At 43.6% G+C, this 19,599-nt stretch overlaps 1 protein-coding gene across 1 annotated transcript in view; it reads right to left on the reverse strand.

Moving 5' to 3' along the window:
• The window catches only part of LOC142488178 (uncharacterized), a 47,668-nt gene extending 35,435 nt beyond the window's left edge, over positions 1-12,233 (reverse strand). Inside the window, exons 1-3 of the mRNA XM_075588551.1 lie at positions 12,114-12,233; positions 8,793-9,957; positions 7,718-7,814 (exon numbers count right to left, since the gene is read on the reverse strand). Of these exons, the coding sequence (XP_075444666.1) occupies positions 7,718-7,814; positions 8,793-9,936 (1,241 nt within the window). The 5' untranslated portion in view covers positions 9,937-9,957; positions 12,114-12,233. The remainder of the gene's footprint in view (positions 1-7,717; positions 7,815-8,792; positions 9,958-12,113) is intronic.
• Positions 12,234-19,599: the final 7,366 nt, after the last annotated feature.

Here is a 19,599-nt window from a genome sequence, read left to right on the forward strand (position 1 = left end):
CATCGTGCAGGACTTAGGACGCTGAGAATTCTGGTTGCAAGGAAGAGAAAACCATGAAGCAGAGCTGCAACCGCTGCCAGCAAGCAGGGGTCTGCAACCTTCAAGCAGCTACGCATCTCAATCGAGAGACCACAAAAACATCCAGCAACAACCGAGGAAACACAGTCCCATGACAGCCCAGCAGACATTGAAAGCAGGAGGAGAGTATCTTGAGAGTGTTTCACAGGTGAATATATCCTCTTTTTATTTAATTTTTATTTTTTGTGTGTTTGAACAATTACTTATTGTTCAGTGTCATTCGACTTTTTATTGAATATTCATTTGCTATATTTCTTCATTTTGTGTCCCCCATTTTTTTCTTGTTTTTCTCTGAGGTTTTCATATCCCTCCAGGTTTCAACCTTGCATATGTCTTCAGATGAGGCACATGCCCTTTCTGAAAGGGAGTTAAGGTGTGCTAAAGCTTAGCACCCTTTAGTGCAGGTTCAAAAGATTCTTTACAGAAAGCTTTTAGGACCAGATACAGTACAAATCTCACATTGGCAGAAGTGACCTCATAGAATAATGAATCCTTAATGCTGATTTTAATAACCTTTTTATGAATAGAATGATTACTAGGAGGTTCTCCCGTGAAAGCATCGATTTCAGCGATCTGAACCTCTAGAGATCTTGGGCAGAGATTTGTAGCTATTCCATCTGTAACAAATTTGCTGGATCATGTTTGTGCAAAGGCCATTCCCGTTTATATTTCTTGCCGATTGAGAAAGTCTGCAACTGTATTACGTCTGCCAATAATAATAACATCTGCTTAGCTTCTCTCTTCTTCCCCCTTGTTTGTTCAGATATGCAGCCACTAATATGTTGTTCATTTCTAGTTGAGTGTGAAATGCCATGATTGCCTTAAATATTGCCCTTGGCTCCAAGAGAAGTTTGTGGAATTGTATCTTGATATGACTAGAGTCCCCTTTGAGTATGCTGGTCTTGAAAAATTGCACTTTGGTCCTTCTGAATGGGATCTATAGATATTACTAATCAGATGGGAACCATCAACTGGCTACCTCTCTGTAAATTGTGTGGCATCTCCCACTATTTTAAGATGTTTTTTTTAGGCTTGGGAATCGTTGGGATAGTGATATTTTCTTGACCAATGATGACAGTAAATCGTTCATGTGGAACAGTACACATCTATTGAAATAAGAGCTAGAGCTTTCCTGGTCTGTCTTTCTGTTACCAATTTGGAGTTCCTCCGCCTTTTGACTTCTTTCGACATTTTTTGTTACTTGTCTGCTGGTAAACCAATCTTGTCGTATTTGCGTATGGAACATGAGATCTAAAAAAAACTGAGTCTATTGGCTTGGTCAGAAATTGCTTTTGTCACAACTGATTAACTATCCATGATCCTTCAGGTTTTGAATCACTCTGCTGACATGTAGATTTAGATGGTCTGATGGGGCAGCCTTTATGAGCCAGCTGACTAGATATGGTACAACACATATTTTTTCCTTTCTCGAGTCCTCTTCTACATTCTTGCTCAAAATGACTTACTAATCTTTTTCTCTTCAAAAGGCTTTTGTGCCATCTCTTGACTGTCTCGTGACACACTTGAAAAAGGGTCTGGTGGCCCTAATCTGTATTCTGCTTTATGGGAAAAGTTTGCTCTTGCCCCGATACAGTATCATTTAAATGAGTTCCTTCAATTCTAATCCAAATAAAGACTTGCGATAGAAGGAAGTAGAGCATTAATCATGTATTCTTGTAAGATGAATCTGCAATCTACATTTTTTAGCCAAAGGGCTCTTCTTGATGTTGTTGAAACAGCCAATGCTCTGCAAATGATGCTGAAGTATCACATAAAATAATCTGTATTCAGCTTTAATATGACAAAGATCGAAAACATGTTTGTTGTCTTGGTACTCCTGATCTAATCTCTTCTTTCATATCTGATAACCATGCCTTTAGTGATCTAGAAATGCAGACAAAAGCCACTGGCAATTTACATGCTTTCTCAGAAACTCATTTTAAGGGATTTTCCATTTTTTTTTTCGATTCATGGGGTCTTTTAATACAGATCCATCTTATAAGGGAATGGTTGTTGTTCTTGTTAAGTGAACAATAAGATGGTCAAACTTGGGAAGTGTATCCCAAACACAAGAATCTTCTACTGAGCCTGAAATGGGTAGATTTGCACAACATATTTGGATATTAGGTGTTTATCTGTCACTTGTCATTTCTTCTCCATTATTTATTTTACTGAGGTGTGCACCAGAAAATAGTGTCCCTCCTCGACTCACATGAAAATTTCATCTGGTTTTCCTATTGGTTCCTTTGTGTCCTCAATTTCCAAACAATTTTCATACTGTAACTTTAATAAGCTTATCAATATCATTGGGTGATAAAGGAATTTCTTTCGCATCCCCTTTTCCCTCTGTTGACAAATCAAGTTCTTTGATGAGAAGCAAAGCCAATGCTACTAGATTAAGTCACAGAGCTTGGATATAAGCAGCGTTTAGAAAGAGGACCCCAATAGTTTGAGGCAGAACTGATCTGGGTTCTAGTGATGTACATTACAGGCAGGGTTGACAGTTTTGGATCAGCAGGGAGATAGACAGAGACGTAGTCGTCAAAATAGGCCAAAGTCAAAACAAGGTTGCAGTCAGAAGGGCAAAGCAGAGGCATATTTAAGCAGCCAAGCGGAGATCCAGTGGTGGAACTACCATAGGGGCAGCCGGTTCAGCTGTACTGTCGGGCCCATTATCCCACACCGCTGTGTACCTCCTAAAGCACCTTGTGCATCTGGATGTTCCTCACCCGCATCTCCACCTCCGCCGGCAGCTCCAGAGCCACTCCCAGCAGCCCCTGTAGTATGGTGGGGTGGTAGTTCCTCACATTCTTGGACATCTTGACCCACTCAAAGGTCTTTTGAAGCGGAGGGGAGAGTGAGCCCCATGGCAAGCAGGAAGTCCAGCCAGTATATGTCCCCGCATGGAAGGTGGCTGGAGGGGCCCGCGCTGGGGTGGGGGTGGCCGGTAGTTGACCAGCATGTCTACCCAGACAGGCTGTGTGAGAGGGGAAATCGGGCACCGGGATCCCTCAAGAGAGTTGCTCACTCCTGCAACCAGCGATGTACCACGCGTAGGAAGGGGGCGTTCTAGCAATCTCTCCCTTCCCCCCTGGGTCCAACTTCCGCAATCACCGCCGGCTAAAAACACGCTTTACAGGTAGGACCCAGGGGGGGAAGAGGACGGGGTTTATTTTTATCCCACCGGGTACTAGTTTCACCCCTGCTAAGGTCATAACCAGGAGATCAGATGGCTGTAATTAGACAGGGTAGGCAGAGGTGAGGCCACAAACTGGCAGGAGGTCTAGAGTCCAGGAAGTCGTAGCATAAATAGAGTTTCAATGTAGAAGTTGAAGAAACCGTGCACTCGGACAAAGTTGTCCTCACAAACAGTGAATCAAGGTTGTTAAAAAAAAAAAAAAAAAAAAAAAAAAAACCTTGATCTGGTAACTTCTTAAATATTTTAGTCTGTACTGCATTTATTCACTACTCCTAATTATAATTTTGGCTTGAATGCACTGGTTCAACTTCTACTTTGTGTGCAGATTGAACAGCAAAGACAATCAGAGTGGAATGTCATGATTTGGAGACGTGGGACAAACCTGGAGCCCAGAGGTACAGATGGTATATACATTTATAAAAAAAAAATTGGCCAGGATCTGACAGCAACAGGATGAACTTGTTGTACTTGTTTATATAGGGAAGCAGGGAGGCTTGCCAGAATTGGACCAATCATTGCAATTGTAGTTTGTCCATTGCCCAAGCAGAGACTAGGAGGGCCAAATATGTAGTCTTGTAGTATATATGCAAGAAGCAAGAAAGCTGATCAGCTGCTGAATAGTTCATCATGCAGGTATACTTTAATCCAGGAAAATCAGTACTGCTGTACGGGTTTCATCTGCACCATTTTCTTTATATTTGTCTGGTAAGGGTTGTTCACATCCAGCACAAGAGGTGTTATGTCTCAACCAATGCTCTCTTTTGTCCAGTTGCCTTATCAGAAGAGGTGGTCTATTTAGCTCCCCTCCAAATTAAACTGCATTGTTGCAAAAGCAATGAACTTACAAAATATAAAGAAAAACATCAAGATCTCAAAGCTATGAACAAAAATGCACTCATCAACTTGCAGCAAATAGATACGTTTAATGCAGAACTTGCACGTACACCTAGTGACCGATGCTGCAGCCCACAGCAAAACTGCGCACACAGTGGTGTGCAGAAGTATTCACTCCCCTGTACATTTTTCACATGTTGTTGGCACGTACTCCACGACGTCTTCAAATTAGACTTAACATGTAGAATCTACCAAAACTACTCCAAAGTGGTAAAGTTAGAAAAAGCTTAAAGAATATAAACAAGATTTACAGAGAAAAACAGATCTCAGTTGCGCAAGTATTCAACCCCCTTTGCTACTGCAGCCATAAATCAGCTCAAGTGCAAATGAATTGTTTGAAAGGTCACAAAATTAGTCAAATAGTTTCAGCCTGTGTAATCAAAGTGGTTTAACTTGTAAATTATTTCCCTCTGGTATATAAAGAGTTTCAAGCTGCAACTCACATAATGATCAAACAGAGCAACTGTGAAGCCCAGGCAGCTTTCAAAACAAGTCGGGGATAGAGTGGCAAAGAGGCACAGAGTAGAAGAGTACAATAAAATGTCAAAGGCGCTGATTATCCCTCTCAGCACAGTGAAGTCCATCATTAAGAATTGGAGGATGCATCATACTACCCAGACACAACCCAAATCAGGTTGCCTTCCTAAACTGAGCAGAGGGGCAAGCAAGAAACTGGTTCGGGATGTCACTCTGAAGCCAACAATTACGTTGAGAGATCTGCAAAGTTGTGTGTCAGAGATGGGAGTCGGTGTTCACACAACAATAAGCCGGTCCCTATACAAAGCTGGATGGATGGTAGAAAAGCAGTAACAAAAAAGCTCCTCTTAAATCATGTATGGCGTTTGCGAAAAAGCATATAGATGATGCAGCAGATGTGGAAAAAGATTTTCTGATTAGACAAGACCCACATTGGTCTAAATTCCAAGCGTTACGTCTGGCACAAGTCCAACAAGGAATATCACCAAGTAAACACCATGCCAATTGTCAAGCAATGTTATGGTGATGCTTCTCTTCAGCAGGGACTGTGAAGCTCGTCAGGATAGAGGGGAGAATGGATGGTGCAAAGTATAAATCCTTTAGGAAACCTCTTTGAGTCAGCCAAGACTGAAAATGGGAAGGAAATTCTCATTTCAGCAGGACAATGACCCAAAGCACAAAGCCACACTGGAGTGGTCAAAGAAATTAATGTTGAGTGACCCAAAGTCCTAACTTGAATCCAATCGAACATTTATGGTAAGACTTGAAGAATGCAGTCCATCAACAATCCCCAACAAACTTATCAGAACTGGATCAATTTTCCAGTGAAGAATAGGCAAAAATGTCACCATCATACTGTGCAGAACTAGTAGAGACAGATCCAAAAAGACTCATAGCAGTAATTGCTGCAAATGGTGCTTCTACCAAGTACTTAAGGGGCTGAATACTTATGTAACCAGTACATTTCCTTTTGTACATTACTTTTGCTGACATTTAACCTCCTCTTCATATCAGTGTTCAGTTTAACCACTACTTTATATTTTAGAATATTTTTTTTTTTTTAAACTGTGCATACATTACAGTTCAACCCCCTTATAACGCTGTGCTTGGGGTCCAAAGAATCACGTCGCGTTATAAACATATCGCGTTACAAATAATGTACAATTGTATGCATTGTACAATAAAGTATTTAAGATACCAATAATCATGTTGTAAATTATTCATAAATACGAAAAATTGGGAGCCACACTTGCATCGCGCTATAAGCGGATCCGCTTTGTAACGGATTGCGCTATAACAGGCTTGAGCTGTATTTGCAATTCAACAAAATGCGATACAGTATTATTAGTAGGGGGTGAATACTTCTGCAAACCACTGTATATGTGCCCCAGCATACCAGAAAGGAAAAAAAAAGTTACTTCCAGGAGGACTAAACCAGGCATTGGGCTGCGCCAGTAGTATTAATGGCTTGGTGATATTTCCAAGCATGTGTGACATGTAGGACCAAAAAAGCCAAGAGTAACAATCTGCATTTTTCTAGCCCCCTCCCCTCACCCACCAAAAAATACCCATGTGAATGTCTAACTGAATTTAGGGCTCTGGAGCATTAGGTAAACCAGAGCTGCAAACGGGAAGACAAGATTCTTGCATAGGAAAGCAAATTCCTGCATGAAGCCTCCTAGGAGCGCTCAAATGGTGGAGACAATAAATGAGACCGCTGCGGACATACTATGGTGTATGGCAAAGTACATTGGCAGGAAGTAGCATTATAGCCACCTAGGGAAGTCAAAGTTGAAAGCTGTCCAACTGCAAGGGGTATGGACAGATTCCCACTGCTGTATGGATAACTAAGAAAAGTATAATTATTTTTACAGTTATTTCCTTCTCGCCCCTCCATGCCAATACAAATTAATTTGAATTAAGCCCCACACAGCTGTGGGTAGGAGCTAAACTTTCAACGACTCAAGTTCCATCAGCCTCTTTATAGCTGTAGAGGGAGAGGGGGGTTGGCCCAGTATTAAAGGGGTTGCACCCCATATGGCCACCCCCTGACCTCACCAGGGAGGCAAGGGGTTAACTGGACTACGGTCCAGGAATGCGGCTTACACCTTGTCATGTCAGGAAACTGTATGTTCCCCTGTTCCCATGTTTCATTATAATCCTGTATTTTAATGTTTTAAAGTGCATTTCTGTATCTCCAGTTCTGGAGGTCACAGAGAGCTCATATTTGGCCAATATGTGGAGTCACTGTAGGCATTAAAAACTGGCAAATGTCGACCGACTGAGCCCACCAGAATGGAACTTATTAATATGTGTAGATATTAAAGAGTATATGTATGGTATTTTGGATCTGCTCTGAAAAATGCAGACTCCATCTGCTATGCTAAATAGGTTAGGAAGGGCAGCCGGATGATTGAGCCCAAGTACTAATCAACAGACTCTGCCACTCTAATTGTTACCTGAGGGCGGAGAATCATCAAACTGGAGTGGTTTGTAAGTGTTATGTCTACACCTACAAACAATGCAGATCCTACCAGATACTTAATTTGGTTGACTGGTCGTTGCCCCTGATTTAATTATGGGGCTACCCATAGAGTCCCAGTACACATGGGCTAATTAGCTGGGGGGCATGGGTTAATCTGTGTCTCCACGTTAGGGATTGGATACAGATAATTGTTCACCAATAGTCTGTATTCAATGTTAAGAATAGGGTTACACAGGTATATAAACTGTGTCAACCCTACAGTTTTGAGTTGTGCTTCTGATTCCACCTGGAATGTCACCGGATTACTGGAGAATTGCTAGCTGATACTTCTCCATCCCCAAACCCTAAGTAAGTGTTACCATCTTGCCTGTTAATTGTACTATATTGCTGTGTTCACCTTTTTTTAAGGAATAAATATATTTTATTATATCTAAGCCTCGTTCAGTTCAACTCAGATATTTGGTGTTTATTATATCTTGTCATAAGTTACCGTGACAATAGCTCCCTGCTCTCCTCCTCACAGCAGTTATTTGAATGCGAGTATGAACAGATTTGGAAACGGAAGATGCAAAGAAGATACCTACTGTTTGCAGAATGTTTGGTTACAAGTGTTACATATGTAGGGCTTGAGACTGTTGTCATGAGCACACAAATGTTCATAGATCTTGCTCCATGCTTTATCTGGATAAAAAGAACAAGAAAAATACAACAACTGTGAGAGTAAGGGAGGGAAACACCAGGTCTTTTAATCTTATTCCTGCATGAATCATTGTAATGTGTTGCAATATATGTTCTTTCACATATACAAATATGTAAAATACAAGCAGAACCCAATACTATATATGTCATTTCAGTGTTGGTCGACCCTAGTAGTTTTTTTACATGAAACACTTTGGAACACCAAGGTCACTACTAACTGCACACAGTTCTTCGGTCTTTACTTAGGATGCACCTGTTTAAGGATGCATTTAAATAGCCTTACACTCTCATTCCTATAACAAATGCACTTGTGATTCAAAATATTCGCTCTACTTCCATTTAGACACACTAGTGATACAATGACGGAGATATCTTTGCTTTCCTATCAGAAAACTGGGTCTAGCTGTGTTCAGTTTGTGAGGCTGTATGAATCATAGAGACTCCCGTGTATTGCTACAAATCGCTAATTCCTCACAGTCTAACATCTGGTCTATCAGATCTACTGCTTGAAACACTGGGTGAAGAACAGCTTTGTGATTTGTATTGTTCTAAAAAGGATGCAGATCCGAGGGGGAAAGCAGAGGAATCCGCACTGGTCACGTATACACACACTCCAGCTTCTTAAAACCCATGTTGACTACTTCCAATTACTGAAGATAAAGATATATAAAATACTGTTATTTTGCATTGGTCCTTTAAGGTATATGTACATTTTTTAACAGTACCTAACATTTTGAGACGGCGTCTTAAACCTTTCACTGCTACAGTGAGGGGCCTGCACCGCATTTGTGGCTGGACTTTAAAGAATACAGCAGGTATACGTTGTCTCCTAACAATTTACCAACCAAGACCTCACTTTTTCATTTCAATCCCTTTGAAGCATTTAACGGTGGCATGCACGTTATGCCTCTTTAGTAAGGGAAAGAGAGGCAAGATCCCAAGAGCTTTTGGTAAACTTACCAACCGAGCCACATTGCCAACATTTGAACGTATCCTCATGATGGCAAGCCAGGTGCAGATTTCTCACCCGCTCCGTTTCAAAAGAAGAAGGGCACTTTGTGCAGTAAAAAACATCACTTTTTCCATCATGACCCCTCTTGTGGGCTTTCCATGCTTTTTGTGTCATAAAACGTTTCTCACACACTGGGCACTGATAGCGATTTCTTACCAGCTTGTGAGTTTGTATGTGTTTTTCCATTTGACCCCATTCAGCCATGTGGCAACCACAATAAAAACACCTGAAGCCCTCATCCCCTTCATGACACCTCATGTGAATTCTGTAAGTCTCTTTAGTTTTCAGGTCCAGCTGACAAGTAGCACAGAGATATCTTTGTTTGTGAACATCCCTTTTTACCCTGTCTATTAGCAGGCAGGCTGGCTCTGTGTCTTTTGGAACTTTGCTGGGAGACTTAGAAGATTCCTTTCCCACTTCTGTTTTTGGAGCCTTTGTTTTAGCTGCCAAAGGATGTGTACTGGTGCTGGAGATCCGACAGAGCCCCAGTGACAGGAGGTGCTCACACTGGGCATCTTCCTCATCTTTGCTTTTCCTGGATGTCGGAGAGTTGCCTGTACCCGAAAGTGGAATGGAGTCTCCAGGGACAGATTCATCCAGCTGGAACTGGGAGGATTCTTCTTCAAAGAGTTCACACGTATTGGTCACATTAGTGCTGCTACTGTGATCCCCAAGACTCATGTCACAAGACTCAGGGCTCACTGTATTCAGCATCCTATACATAGGCAACAAGAAGGGCATCTTATCCAGGTTCTCCTCATTCTCTTTGTTTTCCTGAGCAATGTCTTCCCCAATGCTATATGAATCATTTTCTTCTTGATCAGTCCCGATTTCTAGATCCCCTGGATTGAGGTGTATCTGGTCTAGCTGGTGCACATCAGACACGTGGATGCGGATTTTATTTTTGAGGCTGCTGGTAAACTGGCATAGCTTGCATCTATAAATCTCCACCAAATACACCTCCACCAGATTGGCTATCTGGGCATTGAAACCCTCTGCGGTGGATGCGTAAAGCCTAGAGGTTGCTATATCTGCGCTAATATGCAAGGTTGTGGGTGTGATGTACTGGTATTTACACCTCAATTCATTCATTTCTTAGAGAAGGAAGGGCACCTAAAAAAAAAAAAGAAGAGGTGATTACTGTTCAACAGGCTGCAATCATGTTTCACATAAACCAGATACAGAAATTATAGCGCCCCAGGTTGCTCATCAGATTATTTGTGTAGACCCCCCAGCACAGTCCATTCTCCTATTTGTACTGTTCCAGGTTGTGATCCTGTGAATGATTGGGCAAAGAATGCGATAAGAAAAAGTCGGAACTCACAAATCCAATAAAGAGTAAGAAAAGAATGCAGAACCGGAACAGAAGAAGAGAATACTCAAGAGAAGTGGACAGTGTGTTAGCTGAGCAGAAAAGGGCACAGCGACTACCGAGCAGATAACGAGTTGTTTTTAATGTGTATTCCCATGTAGCCAGATAGAAAACAACTTTGTATCATGAATGTATCAGTCACATTGGCTTCTCTAACAGGATATGTTTGGCTACTAATTACATATTGAATTTCCAAGGGGCCACTGAATAGTAAAGTGTTTGTCAATCTAGTACAGGGCTCCACAACTGGTCGCCCCGCAGGAGAAATAAGTACCCACAAAGCACCCTGTGGCCCTTGGACGCTCTGTTACTGTTAATATCACACCAGCTGCTTTGGCGGCTATGTGCAAGTTTTCACACAAACTCACTTGTAAGTTAAAGTACGAAATCTTTCGATCATCAATCACCCAGATGTAACCTCTTAAACAGATCAGTGAGAATAGTTCATTTTGGTCCTAGGTGGAATTACCCCTTTGACTGGATCACTTGCAGGATTGCTACCCAGTATTAGAGTGAAACAAACACTTTCAGGAAATGTGTGTGGGGGCATATGGATGGAGGGTTCTGGTTCCAAAGATACCCTTCTTGCTGGTGTGCAGGTGATAGCCAGGTACAGCAGCTTGCCCTGTTTTCCCAAGCTGCCATACTGACCTTATTTAAGTGAGGAGCGACTGTGTGCAGATCAGAGCAATCAATGACTCTGTACGTGCTGCTCTTCATGAGCTAGCAGCCGTGCCATGAGGGGACACAGACAGCGCAGAACCCAGCAGGCAAGGTCACTATGAAATAGCTTAAGCCTTACAGTATACGTAATGTATTGAAGCACTGAACGAGAAAAGTGCAGTACTACCAACTAATACATATGTCTTGATTGACTAAAGTGAGCTTACAAATGCTGAATACTTTAGTGAATCTAAGAGACCTTCCTAGGAGCAAAGAAGAGATCTTGACTACAAATGTACATAAGTTTTAATATAGGGCTATAATAATTCTGAAAAGCTCAATAGGATAGGATAATGTGTAAGGTGAGCCAGCAATAGAGATACTGTACAGTTGGGGGCAGATCTAATGTTGTCAGTAATGTTTTTTGAAAGAGGATGGTGGTTTTAACAAGCCATTTATGCGGTCTACGGCTCTTTTGGCCTATTTGTGCAAACCAAGACATTTGGTAGTTTTATTTAAATGGTGAAACTTTCATTTCTGAGTGAGACTCCATTGAAGTATACAGTACAATTAACAATAAAGAGGAGCAAAAAAGAGTCAAATTCACTTAAAATTAGTGACTTTTACACAAAGCAATACAGGTCTGTGCCTTCTGATAGCAAAGCAGCTCATTAAGAGGATTGGAGGAAATGAGAGTAGAACAGAAAAGAGATAGGGCATGAAGACCAAAGAATAGGGGGAAATAGAAACAGAAGGCACACGCTATTTGTGCACAAATAGCATTGTAACATAAAGCCAATGCCTCTGTGTCTCTACTAAAATGATCTCTCACCCAAATATGAAGGAGCAACATTAGCCTGTGCTGCAGGACAAGGTAAGCATACATGTTGTTGCCACGCTGGAGTACCACTACCACTGCCCGTGCATCACAGCCCCAAGCACACAAGCTGTGTAGGGAGTGTGGCAACAGGTTTATTATTGAGCTTTCTGCATATTACAGTATATTACTGATACAACATTACAAAGGGAGGTTAGGAGGTAAACTTTACACTTGGGGCCGGGTTTCCAAATCTCTTCTGCTACCTGCCTGATTGTGTCTTCACTTCTATCAGCAGCCACAAGGCATGAGATGCAGCTTCTTGCAACCCACTCAGTGCAGAAGCACGAAGAGCAACCCCAGCACTCAGGGAAGGCATGTACAGAGTGCACACTCTGCAGTATTAGTGGTACTCACTGGCTGAACTCCACCTGTATATTAGCACCTGTACTGGTATAGTAGTGTTGCACCACTGTGCACCAAGATAGTGCTTCCGGCAGCACTGCCCCCTCCCCGTCGCCTGCTGCGCCCAGTCCCATGAACAGACTGCGCTCCCCTCCCACTCAGTGTTTTTTTTTTTTTTTCTTCAAACAAACTTTATTAAGATACGTATGAATCAATACAAACACACACGATGTTGTGCGTACAGTGTATTGCTCTGTGTATTCCGCACCTGATCCGTGGGGAGTGGAGTGGGTCTCTCACACACGCTCCCAGTCTGGGGCTTACTCAAACCTGCTTTATAGCGTCAAAGTGTTATTTGGGAGGAGTTGGTGAAAACACATGATCTGATGAGGTTATGAATAGTTGGTAAAAATAATTAGTATACATCTCGAATGCCACCTATTGAATGGCAATTGGTGTGTGTGGTCAGTTTGGAAGGTAGGAAAAAAATCAGAAAAAGGGGAATGGGAAACACAAAATGGATGTGCCCCCTAAAAGAATTCACTAAACTGCACACCAACAAAGTGTAAAAGTTAACTTTTAATAGTAAATTCACAGCATAATGAAACTGCCAACCACAGCAATATTAGGGTGAGTTCACAGTGGAGTACTGTGAAGACACCTCACATGAAGTGCAAGAAATGCAGGCACACTGACTGTGGAAATAAATAAATAACTACTAGGGTCTACACAGATAGAACCAGGCGACTGCAGACACTACATTAAAACAGCTCCAAGTAGGAGACTGACAACATTGCGCGTCCAACGCGCGTTTCCCTCCAGCAAAGGAGCTTCTTCAGGGACAAATGCTGTGGTTGGCAGTTTCATTATGCTGTGAATTTACTATCATTATCACTGCACGTGCCAGCTCTATCACTTAAGCACTCGCATTCTAACACACTGTTAATTTTTCATTGAAGTGCGTAGTGATATCAAACATAGCAGGATAGCTGGATATTCAATCTACCGGTCGCTGACTTGTACATATATATACACACTTACCATCTGGTCTCACAGTTGCTCCAGAGGGGTTAATACCCTGACTCACAGCATCCTCTGTCCTCTATATCCCACCAACATTAAGTGGTCAACTGGGATAGCATAATCCTATATTTGATGACACGGATGGTTGATAGTGTAGATTTAATATATTTTTAAACTCACAGTACACAATTCTTTGGTAATATATGTTTTAAGTAAATCTATTAAAAGTTAACTTTTACACTTTGTTGGTGTGCAGTTTAGTGAATTCTTTTAGGGGGCACATCCATTTTGTGTTTCCCCTTCCCCTTTTTCTGATTCACTTTTCAGTTCACAGTTTGCACCCACCATTTGATTACCTTATTTACGTATTCAATTACTTTATTCAATTAGTATGGTCCTGTGATCACTCCCTACCCCTTTGTTGTTTCTTGTAGGAAAAAAATGCATGATTTCTTTCACAGCTGTTCAGTAGAGAAATCATTTTTTTTTTTTTTTTAAATTTAAAGTATGTTTAGCGGCTATAGGTATCACTAACCATTCAGAAACAGCAGATAACAGCCAGTGTCAGATACATTAGCAATATAGAATATGGGAACCTGAATGCCAATAAATATTTTTGTGATATAATATAACTATAAATATATAAACAAAGTATATATGAATTGGAAAATGTATACATAGAAAAAGCAGGACTAACATATGTTGATCTGTTTGTAGATAATGGTTATAAATTCCCTTAACTGTCACTATACAGTACGTCTACAGTTGTGTGAAAAAGAAAGTACACCCTCTTTGAATTCTATGGTTTTACATATCAGGACATAATAACAATCATCTGTTCCTTAGCAGGTCTTAAAATTAGGTAAATACAACCTCAGATGAACAACAACACATGACATATTACACCGTGTCATGATTTATTTAACAAAAATAAAGCCAAAATGGAGAAGCCATGTGTGAAAACCGAAGTATACCTTATGATTCAATAGCTTGTAGAACCAACTTTAGCAGCAATAACTCGAAGTAATCGTTTGCTGTATGACTTTCTCTCACATCGTTGTTGAGGAATTTGGGCCCACTCTTTTTTTTTTTTTTACAACATTGCTTCAGTTCATTGAGGTTGGTGGGCATTTGTTTATGCACAGCTCTCTTAAGATCCCAGCCACAGCATTTCAATCGGGTTGAGGTCTGGACTTTGCCTGGGCCACTGCAACACCTTGATTCTTTTCTTTTTCAGCCATTCTATTGTAGATTTGCTGGTGTGCTTGGGATCATTGTCCTGTTGCATGACCCAATTTCGGCAAACAAGAAGAGACAGGTCAGGTACAAGCAGGGTCACAACAGGTAAGCAAGATAACGTGGACAGGTACTCAAGCTGCAAGTGAGCACGGTGCATAGAAGGTCTATGCTCAGCGACGACCAGAGGGTGACTGAAACATACATACAGAAGGGAACCAATCAGGATGGAACAATGAGGAGTGTTAGATGTAAGTAGACCTATGATAGGCTGAGGCAGGACGAAACTCAGGTGTAGCCCACTTGAGATTAGTCCAGGCATTCCTACTGGTGCTTGTCTCTTTAAGACGGGAGTACAGCGCGCTGAGGCGCGTGTGTGGATGGGAGCCGCCGCGCGCCCGTGGGAGGCGGGGATGAAGTGCTGCCAGGAAGGAGGCTGCCGGAGGAGCAGAGGGGGCGGCCGCGCGGTCTGACTGGGCAAGGAAGTGCAGGTGAGTGAGGGAATGCATGAACCGGACGCGCGGTCCTGACAGTACCCCCCCCCCTCGAGGGGAGACCACCGGGCGACCCAAGGATGGCTTTGAAGGATACTTGCAGTGAAACTCCCGAATCAATCTAGGAGCGTGTACTTGATCCCGGCATATCCACTCCCGTTCTTCAGGACCAAAGCCTTTCCAGTGTACCAAGTACTGTAGCTTTCCCCTGGATACCCTTGAATTGATGATGGCCTGGACTTTGAACTCCTGTGGACCCTCCACTAGGATGGGTCTGGGAGAAATGTTCCTGCTTGTGACGGAACTGTGACAAAGGTGAAAAGAAAGTGCGCAACTATTAAACAATACCACACACGTGAAGTGATTATACAGTGATAATAAAGATATATTACGTGACCTATTAATCAGATTGGAGCGTCTGCAGCTGTGGTACCGGGGATGGCTCAGAGCACCCCCTAGAACGTCAGACAAATACACAAAAAACACAGCGCACAACGCTCATAGTGCATTAAAGGTATATTAAAACAGTAAATTAATAAGGTAATTATTGTGCGTACATCAATAAAATTCAGTAAAGCATTTTGGGGTAAGTTACCCATCCACCAGCAATGCGACCCGGATCAGATGTCATTAGCAGGGATCATGCACCACACTGTGGGCCGGATCAGTTGTCATCTACTGGGACTGGAGCTGGTGAGTAAGTCCCAGATTTCGAATGGGTAAGTAGGGAGTCCTTTAAATGTCCCCGGTGAAAGTGAGCAGTATCCAGCCACTTGCGGCTCACTGGGGAACGGCCGTGTCCCGCGGATCCTCGCGACGGCTGGTCTCTCTCCTTCTATCCACCGCACCAGCGCTTCCGGGTAGTGACGTCACTAAAACTCGCGTCGCGTCACGTCACAGTTCTTCTCCGGTGGCCGGATCAGTATAAAACGGGGCAGAGAGTCCAATAGCACACTTTCCAATGCGTTTCAAAACCTTTACGGTTTTGAAACGCGTTGGAAAGTGTGCTATTGGACTCTCTGCCCCGTTTTATACTGATCCGGCCACCGGAGAAGAACTGTGACGTGACGCGACGCGAGTTGTAGTGACGTCACTACCCGGAAGCGCTGGTGCGGTGGATAGAAGGAGAGAGACCAGCCGTCGCGAGGATCCGCGGGACACGGCCGTTCCCCAGTGAGCCGCAAGTGGCTGGATACTGCTCACTTTCACCGGGGACATTTAAAGGACTCCCTACTTACCCATTCGAAATCTGGGACTTACTCACCAGCTCCAGTCCCAGTAGATGACAACTGATCCGGCCCACAGTGTGGTGCATGATCCCTGCTGATGACATCTGATCCGGGTCGCATTGCTGGTGGATGGGTAACTTACCCCAAAATGCTTTACTGAATTTTATTGATGTACGCACAATAATTACCTTATTAATTTACTGTTTTAATATACCTTTAATGCACTATGAGCGTTGTGCGCTGTGTTTTTTGTGTATTTGTGACGGAACTGTCAGGTAGAAAGGGTTTCAGGAGCGAAACGTGAAAGTCCGAGGGGATTTTCATGGTTGGAGGAAGTTTTAGCCGGTAGGCCACTGGATTAATTCTCTCCAGAATTGGAAATGGTCCGATAAATCTAGGTGCCAGCTTAGGAGAGGGGACCTTGAGCTGAATATTCTTTGTGGAGAGCCAGACTTTTTGGCCAGGAAAATAATTAGGAGTCCCGCGGCGGCGGCGATCAGCTTGTTTACTGTGGAGAACAGCGGCCTGTCTTAGGTTGACTTGGATCCTCTCCCAGGATTGCTGAAGAAGTTGGACCCTGTCCTCCACTGCAGTATCCCCAGAGTTGGAAACAGGAGATGGAAAAGAGGCAGGGTGAAAACCATAATTAATGAAGAAGGGAGACTGTTGAGTGGACTTGTTGCGAGAATTGTTGTGCGCAAATTCTGCCCAACAAAGAAGTTCTGCCCAGTTGTCCTGTGCATCAGAGACGAAACAGCGGATGTATTGTTCAAGTGACTGATTGGTCCGCTCGGTTTGCCCATTGGTTTGTGGGTGGTGGCCAGAGGAGAATTGTAACTTGATACCAAGTTTTGCAGAAGGCTCTCCAAAACTTAGACACAAATTGAGACCCCCAATCCGACACTATAGTTTGGGGTGTCCCGTGAAGTCTGAAGATCTCCTTGGCGAAGGTTTCGGATAGTTTGGCGGCAGATGGTAGACCTCGGAGAGGGCTGAAGTGTGCCTGCTTCGAAAAGCGATCTACCACCACCAAAACCGTATCCATACCCTTGGACTTGGGCATTTCGACTATAAAGTCCATCGAGAGATGGCTCCACGGGCGGTCGGGGATGGGACGAGGTAACAGGAGACCAGGAGGTTTACTGCTGGGTGTCTTGTGCTGGGCACAGGTAGTGCAAGAAGATACGAAATTCCTAATGTCTTTACGCATACCGGGCCACCAGAAGGTGCGTTCCAAGAGATCAATAGTCCTCCTAGTACGAGGGTGACTTAGAAGCGTGACTCCACTACATGACCTGGATTTGGGCTTTTTTGTTGCTTTGAGGCCACCGTACCCAATCTCCTGAGAAGCCCTGATTGGAAGGAGACCGTAGAGACGACCGTGACACGTCGGAGTGCCCCCACTGTGGGTGAGAGACGCTGGCAGAGGCAATCACGGTTTGTTACTGACTGAGAAGTGGAGCAGTCGCATTGGGAGCCGTCATCTAAGGAGAAGGGTTGAAGTGCACCCAAAGTCACTTCTTGTTTACTTACCAGCGGGGAAAGTATGAGTGTGTTACCAATCCCCTCTGTGTTGTCTGTCATCTTAATTAAATGATAATGCACTATACTCTCTGCATTTGTGTTCTTTTCTTCATTTGAGGGTCTACAAAGAGTCTGCTGACCTGGAGAATCATCTACTTGGAGTTACAGTACTATGTGTTTTTCAGTGCTAATCAACACTGGGATCATTTGCACATATTAACTGTTTTATCACTTTGCGCCACGAACACTGTTTTGTTTAAGCCACTCCATGACCTGTCTGTGAAAGGTGGGGGGAATCAGGATGCCCTCGGGGATGGTGTTCTGTGCCTTTGTAATCTCAGGAAGAGCGCTGAAGATGTTAGTGGCAAGAATGCACGTCGGGGGAAGGATCGGCTCGGGTTGATCCAGGGTTTTGTCCTCAGTTAAGAACTGCCGGGAGAGTGCATCCGCCTTGATGTTCTTCAAACCCGGAATGTAGGAGATCACGAAGTTAAAGCAGGTGAAAAATAGAGCCCAACGTGCCTGGCGAGATCCTAGGCTACGAGCCCCTTCAATATAAAGAAGATTTTTATGGTCTGTCAAGATGGTGATAGGGGTTGTGGTACCTTCCAGGAAGTGCCTCCATTCTTCCAAGGCCATCTTGATAGCGAGAAGTACGCGATTACCCATGTCGTAATTTCTCTCAACGGCAGAATTTTTTTTTAGAAAAAAATGCACATGCATGGAGTCTTGCTTGGAGATCCCTTCTCTGGGAGAGTACTGCTCCAGCTCCGACGTCGGAGGCGTCCACCTCGAGGGTAAAGGGTAATGCAGGATTTGGGTGCACGAGAATGGGTGCGGATATGAAGGCCTTCTTTAGTCTCTCAAAAGCTTCAATAGCTTCGGTAGTCCAGTGAGTCGGATCCGCTCCTTTTTTGGTTAGTGCAGTGATAGGTGCGACTACTGCGGAGAAGCCCTGGATGAACCTTCGGTAGTAGTTAGAAAAACCCAGGAACCTCTGGACAGCCTTGAGAGATAGTGGTCGTGGCCATTCGATTATCGCGTTGACTTTATCCAGATCCATCGTCAAACTGGATATGATGTACCCTAGAAACGTGGTGGAGGACTGATGAAATTGGCACTTCTCTAATTTAGCGAATAGATGATTAGTGCGTAATCTCTGGAGAACTTGTCTCACATGTTCGGAGTGGTCAAGGGCGTTCTTTGAGAAGATCAGGATGTCGTCCAAATATACGACTACGTATTGGTCGAGTAGATCCCTGAAAATCTCGTTCACAAATTCCTGGAACACTGCGGGTGCGTTGCTCAAACCGAAGGGCATCACCAAATACTCATAGTGTCCGTCGCGAGTATTGAACACCGTCTTCCACTCATCTCCATGGCGGATCCACACCAGGTTGTATGCCCCTCTTAGGTATAGTTTCATGAAGGCCTATAATGATATCTGCAGATGGTGAGTGGATAACATTGAGTTGTACAGTCTCAGAATGGCCGCCGGGGGAGTGAAGAAACAGAGGGATGGTTTGAAGGATAATAAAGGCCGGTTGGAGAAGGTGCCCGTCGATTGCCTCGAGACCCACTGGGCGATCTTTGAGGGTTAAGGGTATCTTATATCTCTCCACAAATTCCTGGTCGATAAAGTTGCCCCCTGACCCGGAGTCCAGAAAGGCACGTGTGGTCGTCTTAAAGTTGTCTCCGGACAAGGTAACGGGAATGTGGATCTTGGTAAGGGGTTTGGGGGAGGAATGGGGAGTGGTTCCCAATGTAGTTCCCCCAATCTTCACTGGGAGTTGGCTTTTCCCGGCTTTAAGGGGCAGGTAGCGACTAGGTGTCCCTTGTTGCCGCAATACATACAAAGTCCCGAACATTGTCTTCACTGTCTCTCTTCGGTAGACAGACGGTGAGTCCGAGTTTTGCATGGGTTCCTCCACGGCTACGGCTGGAAAATGAATGCTGGGGATTGGAGAGGGAAGATATGTATGTGAACTTCGG

The sequence above is a fragment of the Ascaphus truei genome, chromosome 2 (assembly GCF_040206685.1).
Source record: "Ascaphus truei isolate aAscTru1 chromosome 2, aAscTru1.hap1, whole genome shotgun sequence".
NCBI lineage: Eukaryota > Metazoa > Chordata > Amphibia > Anura > Ascaphidae > Ascaphus > Ascaphus truei.